This window comes from Mesoplodon densirostris, chromosome 4 (genome assembly GCF_025265405.1).
Source record: "Mesoplodon densirostris isolate mMesDen1 chromosome 4, mMesDen1 primary haplotype, whole genome shotgun sequence".
Classification (NCBI taxonomy): domain Eukaryota; kingdom Metazoa; phylum Chordata; class Mammalia; order Artiodactyla; family Ziphiidae; genus Mesoplodon; species Mesoplodon densirostris.
Window position 1 is genome coordinate 38,979,379 of NC_082664.1, and position 12,307 is coordinate 38,991,685.

Below are 12,307 nucleotides of genomic sequence, written 5' to 3' on the forward strand. Positions count from 1 at the left end.
AAAAAAAAAAAAAGGAACGCTTTTTGGCAGCTTTGGGCTTAAACAAAAGGGAAGGCTGTACTGCAAGAATGTCAAGACAGCTTAGGCCTCAAATGAAATCTTCTACCTGCTGCTTTGTTACAAGCCTGACATCACATATCAGACCCCCTCCACCTCCCCAATATCTACAAATGACCCGGTGACGTAGAGGAGGTTACTCGGAGTCTCCGCAGGATGGCTGTGACCCGCTTCTGGAGGTTGTCCCAGCGCTGGTTGCCCTCGTGCACCATCTGCTTCAGTTTGCTGGCCGTGTCGGTGCGGTTCTCGCGGGCCAGCCGCCGGTACTGCTTGTTGATGAGCTCCAGCTGCGTGAGCCTCTCGTGGATCTGCCGCTGGAAGGCCTATGGCATGGGGGGGCCCTGTCAGTGCCATAGCTGCAGGGCGCCGGGACACCCCTTCCAGGCCCCAGACCACCTGCCTCAAGCGTCCATCCCCCAGTGGAATGGCCACAGAGGGCTGGCTTCACCCGTTCTTCTGACACTACTGAAGAACAGACTTTCAAGCTCACGGCCTGCGGTTGGCATGAATCGGTAACGCCCCACAAAGCCGCTGGAGCAGCTGAGGGCGGGCTGGGGACTGGGCGGCCGCGGCCAGAGGTGGGGAATCCTGCCACTTATGGGAAGTCATTTAAGCCAGCCCTGAGCCCGCCGGATCCTTGGTTATCAGGACCACTGGGCTGGGGAGGGCCTTTACCTCAAACCTCTTCAGCTCTTCTTTGGCAACGGTGTACAGCACCTCGGAGGAATTCGGGCAGGCCGCCGTCCTCTCGGCGGACTTGAGCCAGTCCTCGAAGCGGGAGTAATCATCTAAAAACTTCTGCCAAAGCCGCCATGTCTCCTCAATTCTAACAGGAGGAAAGCAACTCAGTACAAGCCGTCCACGTCAAGTCGAGCTTTTACATGGCTTTTTCTCCCCTGACTGGTCCCAGTCCCAGCCCCCCTTGCACTGGCACTAAGTATTTAGGGGGAGAAACCTTGCTACCCCTTCCAGGAAGTAACCGGATACATCACTTTGTGGTCAGGACACCCCCCTTCTGGGAGCGCCAGGCCCCTCAGAGCTTCTGCTTCGCAGAGGTCACCCAACAGGAGACAGGCGTCCTCCACTACTTAGAGCTGGGACACATCAGCACGGTGGCCACCCGCCATTACCCCCCAAGACACAGGAGGGCTGGGGAGAGACGTGACCCTGCCCGTACTCTCCTTGAATGATCCCCTTAATAAGGACAGGCCACACCTACTGAGCCTTCCCCGCCCGTACTTGGCACGCCCCTCAGTGAAGCCAAGAGAACACAGTCACTGTTACGTAGGTCAGTCAGGGGCAGCTCGGCCCTTACTTCATCCGCCGCTCCATGGACATGGCGCAAATGTTCCTCCAGCGCCTGTCCAGGCTCCTGGTGGTCTGCTGGACGGAGTCGCACTCAGTCTCATTGGCACAGGCATCGGAGTCGTGCAGGAGGACGTCGCAGATGTTGAACACAGACTCCACCCCTGCGCTGTGCTGTTCTATGTCTCGCTGCAGGTCCTACAACGATGGGAGAGTAGGAAGCACCTTGAGGTGCTGGTGGCGGTAGCAGGAAGGTTCCCCCCGACCCTCTTCCAGCCCGGGGGGCACAGTCCTGCGTGCATTTCTACCTGGGACTCGGCAACACAGGCTGAGTCTCTCTCACCTTTGGTCAACCCCTGTGCGACAGTATCTGACACAAGGCCTAACTGCGGGCAACAATGGGATTGATCTGTTGAACTATGTGAGGGGGTAGGAGGGTGGGGATTCCCTCCCCTGAGAGCCCACCCCCCACCCCCAGACTCTGGGGAGGCATGCGATCTACTCCATACCACCTGATCCCAAGGGCCTCCAATTTAGACTTGGCTTTGGGGAGGTCTTCCTTGGAAAACTGACTTATCTTCAACAGGACCTAAAACTTCAGCAACAGAAACTCTTAACCTTTTATGGGTCACAGAATTCTTAAATCTCCTAAGACCTCTGTACTACCTTCTTACGCCTCCACCCCCCAAACTGTGCTCGCAGCTGCACCGTGTCCACATCCTCCCAGGAGCCTATCCTGGCTCCATGGGCCCAAGGGGTAGAGACGTTGCCCCCCAGCTGATGGAGTCCGGTCACGGCTGTAGCTCGGGGAGGGGGCGGGGTCTCTGGAGTCTTGTCCCATGATGGGGAGAGTGCTACTGATTCAGAAAAACGAAGGGTCACCAAGAAAAACATGCACGGTCATAGGAAAAAGTGGAAAACTTGTTTAAGTATAAACATGGCATTTTCAGTTATCACCCAGGGAGTGTTTCTTCTACACACAAGGGCAGGGCTGAGGGGAGGGCGAGGGGAGGTGCTTGTTTGTTTTGTCATTCTGGATGAGCCAGGCCTCTCCTGATATCCAAATTCTGTGATGAGTGACATGAGACTACACCACTCATCTTAGTAGCCAAATTACATTGGGAAAGAGACAAAGTTAAATAAGCCGCTACTAATTATACAAGTTCCCTGGATTCAGCATAGTTCATTTTACAGGAGGGATTATTTTATAAACAGTGGCTGCCACTGTCTACAGAAAAGCAGCATGAAGTTCATTCCAGGTCACCTCAATATTTAACAATTTTGGAGATTACGACTGGATTACTAGATAGGACTAATGTTTTCTTACTTTTCTTCTGATAAATGCACATTTGGATAATTCTGTGTCCAGGTGGAAATGAAAGAATAAAATGCTAACACTCCAATCAAGTTTTAAATCAAGCAGTTCTCAACACAGATCCTAACTGATGAAAAATGAGCACCTCAAAGTTATATTCAGAAGAAAATGTGCTTTTCAGTTTGTCAGCCTGTGTGTCCTATGTAGAGAGATGTGCAGGTGATTTTTTTTTAAGCTTTGCAGTCTAGGACAAATGTCTGAAATGCTGCAATGGGGGCAGTCATCTTGGGGTCAGGGGACTAGCTTTATAATTAATAGGTTTAAATAGAATTCCAGGTTTAAGAATTCTTACCCGTTCACAGAATTGCCACAGGCTTTCCTAAAATTTAAAGGTATTGATAAACAACCTTTTTAACTTTTTTTTGCCAAAATAATAAATAAGGCATCCTAACACTGGTGCTAAATAAGTAATATTGACAATTATCATTGAAAAATGGTGCCTGCCCCTGACCTCACCTGGTAGGGTTGGGTAGGACCTGGTTGAAAAGCACTGAGAAAGTCTAGTCTATGGATAAACACGAATGCCATGTATTTTAATAGCCTCTTTGCAGTTACTCTACATTTTTTACTCAGCTTTTATTGAATGAAACAGCTAAAGAAAACTGATGAATATAAAGGGTAAAGGATGGCAAGAAATGAGCTCTCTGATAATTTACAAAAGACCATGAACACCTTGGCTAAAAAAGGAGTCCAGAGTTTTTCAAAATTTCCAAAACAAACTTCTAATACACCACAAAATGGCCTACTGATGCTGTAGTATGAACTAGTTAGTTGTCTTGTAAAATATAAAGTAGTGGACCATATTTTAAAACACAAACCACTGAAGTACTGGACAAGTGACATTTTGCAAACTGAAATGATCCCACCACTAGTACCCACTGAGGCCCAAGTTTGCACAATGACTGGATTTCAAAAGTGTTCAAATGCAGAGACGAATCCGACTTAAGAAACAACGTAAAACAATGTGAAAGACTTTTGCCAACGGTTCTGGAAACATGAGTGCCTGTTTACTTTGTTTTTCTGCTCCTGAGTAGGTGACACAGAGCACTGAAGCTGGGAAAGGGCTGAGGGAAGTTGAGGATCAGTGAGAGGACAAGGGGAGAAACAGGAAACCAGAGCTGAGAATGCAGCCAGGAAGAATGAGAATACAAAAGGAACTAGAAAAAAAAGAGATACAGAGGGGAAAAAAGGAAAACCAGGCTGAGAAGGCAGAAACCCATGTCGTGTGTTGTGGGAACCCAGGTGGTGGCTCCAGAGTGTCTCCGTAGGAGGGGCTGGGTGTGTCAATCAAGTCCAGCAGGGTGGTCCTGGGCAGTGGATGGGGCTTTGGCATGAAGCTGACTTGGCCACTGGGGAGGGGACTACTGGTAACTATAGGGTGTGGGGGTAACGAACCCCCCAAGCCACCATCAGGCACCCCTGGGATGCCTGGGAACCAGGCAACCAAAGAAAACTGGAGAGAGATGCTGAAGACTCAATGAAAGCGGTCCATGGTTTAAACGTGTCACAAGGTGGCCACCACTTCCTTTGCATTTTGAAGATGATCTATTCTACAGGAATAACAATACAACGCTTATTACCTAAGGAGTTTCACATAAAGAAGAGAAGCAAAAAAGACTTTTATAAGGTCTGACCCCTTCTGCACCAGGCCCCCAAGGACGTTATAATGAGGGTCCAGGGACATCATGGCACTTTATCACTTTTGGGGCCTGAGGGCTTTTGCAGAAGGCACTACTAGATGATCCCAAGAGTTTGGGTCTTATTTCTGGAAGCAATCAAGCAATTTATTATATTTAAATCAGTGACAGAAACACAGGCAAGGTTTTTTTTAAAATGGCCCATAAATAATTATTTTGTGTGACACATTTTCTGTTTTTGGTGGGGCATTTAAGGTCTAGGTTTAGTTATAATTTTGTTTTTTTTAATAAAAATACTACAGGTTTCCTCAGGACATCTGTGGTAGGCAGAATATTGGCATCCCCAGAACCATGTCCTTATCCCCAGAACCTGTGACTATACGAGGTTACATGGCAAAGGAGAATTAAGCGTGCCAATCAGCTGACCTTAAGATAGGTAGATTATCCTGGATTATGTGGGTGGGCCTAATGGAATCCCAAGGGTCCTTAAAAGTACAAGAAGAGTCAATCAGAGGGAGAAAGGCTCAGAGAGATGCACCATTGCTGGCTTTGAAGATGGCGGAAGGGGGCCATGGGCCAGGAAACGCAGGCAGCCTCTAGGACTTCAAGGCAAAGAAATGGATTCTCCCCTAGAGCCTCCAGAAAGGAAAGCAGCCCTGCTGACACCTTGACCTCAGCCCTGTGTCAGATTTCTGACCTCCAGAACTATAAGATGATAAATTTGTGTTCAGCTGCTAAATCTGTGCTAATCTGTGACAGTGGCAATAGAAAATTAATACATCCAACTTCTTCACAGCAAAGTGGTCCTGAATACTAACTCCATAATTTTTTTTCTAATAAGAATTCCATGATGGTGATTCTAAATTCTATAAATTGGAAACCTTCAAATCAACCAGACTGAAATTATATACCATTTCAGCACAGGAACACACATGGCCAAGAGAATGGCAGCTGCTCCAAATTGTACACTCTTGGGAATAAATTCCCTGCAATTTAATGATGTTTTGTCACACATCAGATTTATAAAATGTTAACACACGTTATTAGCCCCTGCCAAATTTAGCCACGGGCTAAAGGAAAAAACGTTGTCAGCTTTTGTTCTATTTACCTAAAAAGACTCACCAGTCAGGGTAAATGGTTATTTGCAAGGCCTGTCTATGAACAGACTATTCAAGAAATTCAACCTAATGGATCAATCTTGTAAATAAAGCTGATGATGTCCAGTAGCCCTTTACGGATAAGGGCATTAAAATCTCTGCAGTGTCCATTAACATGGTAGTTATATCAATATTCATTTCTCCACAAAGCAAAGACAGAATATAGATGAGCTCAGTGAAAAAGACATACTTAAATTTCTGAGGCTAAGTGGAAAAACCAGTATTTTTACTTTGCAGCATTGCTAAATCATACTAGTTTGAAAATCAGAGAACAGGCATTATTCAAACAGTAATTGTAATAGGATTAAATAAAGATCTCAGTCCAGAGTATTATCAAATACTTAGCTCTATTTCATGGTAGCATGAGATGTTGCTTATTATCATGAGAAGGACTGACCTGACCTCAAGAGAATTTATCATCAAGGAGTGGCCTTCTGGCCTTGATAATCTGATGAAAAAGTTTCAGCCCCCCAATTCTGTCTCCAAGCAGCTGGGATGTATGAGTGAATCGCCCCAGTGTGTTGACAGACAACAAACACCAAGGCTTTGAAGGAAACATGAAGAAAACAGATACAAGGCTGTGAACTTGGTAGCGACCATATTGCTCATATGGTTAAAACAGAATCTGCTCACAGGGTTGAGAAAAACAAGTGAAGGAAAGCTACTAAAAGAATAATATAAGCTTAGCTATTTTAAAAATAAAGAGGGGGCTTCCCTGGTGGCGCAGTGGTTGAGAGTCCGCCTGCCGATGCAGGGGACACGGGCTCGTGCCCCGGTCCGGGAGGATCCCACATGCCGCGGAGCGGCTGGGCCCGTGAGCCATGGCCACTGGGCCTGCGCGTCCAGAGCCTGTGCTCCACAACGGGAGAGGCCGCAACAGTGAGAGGCCCGTGTACAGCAAAAAAAAAAAAAAAAAAAAAAAAAAAAAAAAATATATATATATATATATATATATATATATATATATATATATATGGAGAAGCTCAGGCACTGCATAAGAGAATGAGCATGTAAACGTGAGCTCATGGAAGGTAGGAGAGTGGATTTGACAAGTCAGTGAGACCAAAAAGCACCTGCCAGGTTAGGGGCAGGATTCGGTGGTGTTCAAATTGTGGAATTTCCAGGGTTGGCTAAGAGGGGATATAACTGATGACAGAAATGCACAGAACATTGCAGGAGACGCTTCCTAAGCTATTGGTCCAAACATGCTCCTTCTTCCCCACCCCCCCGAGCGCCCCCCTTTTCTGGAAGCTCTATCAGACCCATCAAGTGTTGTCCCATGAAAAGCTTCTTTGGTTGGAAAAATTATTTTTCTTTCAATTCATTGCCAAAACTATAGTAACAAAAACAGAGATTAAAAAAACCTTATTTACCACCAAGATTAAGGTCTGCATCTTAAACATTATTCAAAGTATTTCACAAAGAGCTACATGAATGGTGGTGGTGGGGTGGGCACTCAAGAGATGGATGCCTCACACCGCCAAGAGCACAGACAGGCGGTCAGCTTTCTCTGGAAAAAACATACCAGTATTATGAAATGTGAACCCACTAAAATGCACAGCCAGTGCGGGGATGGTTTGCATTAGCAGACCCTGTGAACACCTAGGCTCTGACAAAAGCCCATTCTCACTTCCCCACCTGCTGTTCAGCGAGCCTCTTCTGAATCTCTTGATCATCACAGACATCATAAACCACAGGCTTAGAAAGCTCAGACTCGATCCGAGCCAACCAGGTGCGAAGGTTGCTCATGTTTTTGTCTAACTGCTGAATAAAAGCGAAGGTCTCCTTCAGCTTCTTCACCCTAAACATATTTGCAGCAAAAAAGAGGTGGAAAAGAAAAGCACAATGTTTAGTGGTGAGAAGAATGCACCCATAAGCGTGTTGGAGGTTAAAAAGTAATCATCACCGGTTACTGATTTTATAGCAGGGACTAATGCTCACGTCACCAGATAAGAGTTTTTATACAATATGGGACAATTTACAGAATTACTGTTCCGGCTGATTTTCAAATGGACTAAGAGATAATCTACCCATGCAAGTATGAAGTCCTATCATTCTCAGGGTGGGATCCCCTGAGACCCAGAACATCTTTCTGGGGCTCCAGAGGTGATAGGAGATGCCATTTCTTTCTTTCCAGGTTAAGATCACCACATGTGACCTGTCCAGTTTCTGTCTTGGGTATCACCAAGATCACAGCATCCAGGGACCTTTCCTGATGGGTAAAGACGTTACACACGTGGCTCACTGGTGGTACCTGGCCTGCGATGCTTCTCATGGGACCCTCTTCTTGAGCAAGTACAGAGCCTGTGCCAAATCTCACCACGTCCAGCCTGAGGGGCTGGGGATGCCGTACACATGGAACCAGCCCACACTAGGGCAGCTGTCTCAGCCAAAAAGGGAGGGGTGGACACATCATCTACAAGCACAGTTCCAGCTCCATCTACCTGACCAATCTGCCTGGCTCAGCATGGAGTGGATCTGAACTGAGACACATGGCGTCAGTATACACGAGAGCTCCCGGGCATGACAAAGTGCTGTCACGGGGAAATGATGCAGAGGCTGAGGAAAAATGATCTCCATAGAGATCCTGAAAGAAAATGTGAAAATCCTCAAGCAGAGGGAGTGAAGGCTTGCTCTGGTGATCTGTGGGCTTTTTAGTTAATCCCAGAGACTTGTAGTAATGGCTACAATGGAAAATTCCCGCTTACCGATACTCATGTTACAAAGTGCTATCAGAACTGCATCCCACGGTACTGGAAAGAGAAACTGGGGCACTGACTCTTAACTCACAGGAAGTGCCCCACCTTCCCTGACAGCAGCATCTCTTCCTTGACTGCCTGTGAACAGCTTCCTGCTGCCCCCCTCACCCTCCTCCCAGCTTCTGGTTCTGTAGCCGAAGTGTACAGCAAGTCTGATTCTCGCTCAAACTCTTCCACAGTCCTCGCCTACCCCGACATAGCAGTTTAACGCCCTGACCTTTCTAGTTCCTCAAGCGGTCAGTGGCCTCTCTGCCTCCAGCCCTGCACTCTGCAAAGTGGCTCCCCTCCCTTCTCCTGCAGCTTCTACCACTGTTCTCTCCAAGATCAGCTGAGGGCCCCTCGCCCACGTGCTCCTGCAGCCCTCTGTCTGCACCCCTCGTTCACTGTGCCCATCTGGACAGAGCCCACACCAGCCAGGCTGCATGGGGCTCCCTCTGCGTGCACAGTACCCCCAAGACTGCCTGGTGGCTCAGAGGCCTTGACAAGCATTTACTGAATGAATAAATGTGTGTAATAATCCACTCCATGTAATTATTTAACAAAACCACAGGGTTGTGAGTGTTTATTACTTAAGTAAACCAGAGAGATTTGAGAAGATGGCGGAAGAGTAAGACGCGGAGATCACCTTACTCCCCACAGATACATCAGAAATACATCTACATGTGGAACTGCTCCTATAGAAAACCCACTGAACGCTGGCAGAAGACCTCAAACCTCCCAAAAGCCATGTGGAGGATAGGCTCTTGGTGCTCCAGCCAGGCATCAGGGCTGTGCCACTGAGGTGGGAGAGCCAGGTTCACGACACTGGTCCACAGGAGACCTCCCAGCTCCACGTAATATCAAACAGTAAAAATCTCCAGGAGACCTCCATCTCAACACCAACACCCAGCTGCACACAACGACCAGCAAGCTATAGTGCTGGATACCCTATGCCAAACAACTAGCAAGACAGGAACACAGCCCCATCCATTAGCAGAGAGGCTGCCTAAAATCATAATAAGGCCACTGACACCCAAAAAAACACCACCAGATGTGGACCTGCCCAGCAGAAAGACAAGATCCAGCCTCATCCACCAGAACACAGGCACTAGTCCCCTCCACCAGGAAAGCTACACAACCCACTGAACCAACCTAAGCCACTGGGGACAGACACCAAAAACAACGGGAACTATGAACCTACAGCCTGAGAAAAGGAGACCCCAAACAGTGAGATAAGCAAAATGAAAAGACAGAAAAACAAACAGCAGATGAAGGGGCAAGGTAAAAACCCACCAGACCTAACAAATGAAGAGGAAATAGGCAGTCTACCTGAAAAAGAAGTCAGAATAATGATAGTAAAGATGATCCAAAATCTTGGAAACAGAATAGAGAAAATGCAAGAAACATTTAACAAGGACCTAGAAGAACAAAAGAGGAAACAAACAATGATGAACAACACAACAAATGAAATTAAAAATACTCTAGAAGGGATCAATAGCAGAATAACTGAGGCAGAAGAACGGATAAGTGACCTGGAAGATAAAACAGTGGAAATAACTACTGCAGAGCAGAATAAAGAAAAAAGAATGAAAAGAACTGAGGACAGTCTCAGAGACCTCTGGGACAACATTAAACGCACCAACATTCGAATCATAGGGGTCCGAGAAGAAGAAGAGAAAAAGAAAGGGACTGAGAAAATATTTGAAGAGATTATAGTTGAAAACTTCCCTAATATGGGAAAGGAAATAGTTAATCAAGTCCAGGAAGCACAGAGAGTCCCATACAGGATAAAGCCAAGGAGAAACATGCCAAGACACATATTAATCAAACTATAAAAAATTAAATACAAAGAAAACATATTAAAAGCAGCAAGGGAAAAACAACAAATAACACACAAGGGAATCCCCATCAGGTTAACAGCTGATCTTTCAGCAGAAACTCTGCAAGCCAGAAGGGAGTGGCAGTACATATTTAAAGTGATGAAGGAGAAAAACCTACAACCAAGATTACTCTACCCAGGAAGGATCTCATTCAGATTTGATGGAGAAATTAAAACCTTTACAGACAAGCAAAAGCTGAGAGAGTTCAGAACCACCAAACCAGCTTTAGAACAAATACTAACAGAACTTCTCTAGGCAAGAAACACAAGAGAAGGAAAAGACCTACAATAACAAACCCAAAACAATTAAGAAAATGGGAATAGGAACATACATATTGATAATTACCTTAAATGTAAATGGATTAAATGCTCCCACCAAAAGACACAGACTGGCTGAATGGATACAAAAACAAGACCCGTATATATGCTGTCTACAAGAGACCCACTTTAGACCTAGGGACACATACAGACTGAAAGTGAGGGGATGGAAAAAGATATTCCATGCAAATGGAAACCAGAAGAAAGCTGGAATAGCATTTCTCATATCAGAGAAAATAGACTTTAAAATAAAGACTATTACAAGAGACAAAGAAGGACACTACATAATGATCAAGGGATCGATCCAAGAAGAAGATATAACAATTGTTAATATTTATGCACCCAACATAGGAGCACCTCAATACATAAGGCAAATACTAACAGCCATAAAAGGGGAAATTGACAGTAACACAATCATACTAGGAGACTTTAACACCCCACTTTCACCAATGGACAGATCATGCAAAATGAAAATAAATAAGGAAACACAAGCTTTAAATGATACATTAAACAAGATGGACTTAATTGATATTTATAGGACATTCCATCCCCAAACAACAGAATACACATTTTTCTCAAGTGCTCATGGAACATTCTCCAGGATAGATCATATCTTGGGCCACAAATCTAGCCTTGGTAAATTTAAGAAAACTGAAATCATATCAAGTATCTTTGCCGACCACAAGGCTATGAGACTAGATATCAATTACAGGAAAAGAGCTGTAAAAAATACAAACATATGGAGGCTAAACAATACACTACTTAATAACGAAGTGATCACTGAAGAAATCAAAGAGGAAATCAAAATATATGTAGAAACAAATGACAATGGAGACACGACGACCCAAAACCTATGGGATACAGCAAAAGCAGTTCTAAGAGGGAAGTTTATAGGAATAAAATCCTACCTTAAGAAACAGGAAACATCTCAAATAAACAACCTAACCTTGCACTTAAAGCAATTAGAGAAAGAAGAACAAAAAAACCCCAAAGTTAGCAGAAGGAAAGAAATCATAAAGATCAGATCAGAAATAAATGAAAAAGAAATGAAGGAAACGATAGCAAAGATCAATAAAACTAAAAGCTGGTTCTTTGAGAAGATAAACAAAATTGATAAACCATTAGCCAGACTCATCAAGAAAAAAAAAGGGAGAAGACTCAAATCAATGGAATTAGAAATGAAAAAGGAGAGGTAACAACTGACACTGCAGAAATACAAAGGATCATGACAGGTTACTACAAGCAACTCTATGCTAATAAAATGGACAAGCTGGAAGAAATGAACAAATTCTTAGAAATGCACAACCTGCTGAGACTGAACCAGGAAGAAATAGAAAATATGAACAGACCAATCACAAGCACTGAAATTGAAACTGTGATTAAACATCTTCCAACAAACAAAAGCCCAGGACCACATGGCTTCACAGGCAAATTCTATCTAACATTTACAGAAGAGCTAACACCTATCCTTCTCAAACTCTTCCAAAATACAGCAGAGGGAAGAACACTCCCAAACTCATTCTATGAGGCCACCATCACCCTGATACCAAAACCAGACAAAGATGTCACAAAGAAAGTAAACTACACGCCAATATCATCGATGAACACAGAGGCAAAAATCCTCAACAAAATAGTAGCAAACAGAATCCAATAGCACATTAAAAGGATCATACACCATGATCAAGTGGGGTTTATTCCAGGGATGCAAGGATTCTTCAATATATGCAAATAAATCAATGTGATACACCATATTAACAAACTGAAGGAGGAAAACCATATGATCTTCTCAATAGATGCAGAGAAAGCTTTTGACAAAATTCCACACCCATTTATGATAAAAA

At 44.7% G+C, this 12,307-nt stretch overlaps 2 protein-coding genes across 2 annotated transcripts in view; one reads left to right on the top strand and one right to left on the bottom strand.

Moving 5' to 3' along the window:
* ESR2 (estrogen receptor 2) overlaps positions 1-12,307 on the top strand; it is a 181,185-nt gene that overhangs the window by 69,819 nt on the left and 99,059 nt on the right. The window contains exon 8 of the mRNA XM_060096041.1: positions 1,585-1,605. Within this exon, the coding sequence (XP_059952024.1) occupies positions 1,585-1,605 (21 nt within the window). The remainder of the gene's footprint in view (positions 1-1,584; positions 1,606-12,307) is intronic.
* The window catches only part of SYNE2 (spectrin repeat containing nuclear envelope protein 2), a 345,609-nt gene that overhangs the window by 13,721 nt on the left and 319,581 nt on the right, over positions 1-12,307 (bottom strand). The window contains exons 100-103 of the mRNA XM_060096039.1: positions 7,170-7,332; positions 1,373-1,560; positions 733-883; positions 198-380 (exon numbers count right to left, since the gene is read on the bottom strand). Coding sequence (XP_059952022.1) covers positions 198-380; positions 733-883; positions 1,373-1,560; positions 7,170-7,332 — 685 coding nt within the window. The remainder of the gene's footprint in view (positions 1-197; positions 381-732; positions 884-1,372; positions 1,561-7,169; positions 7,333-12,307) is intronic.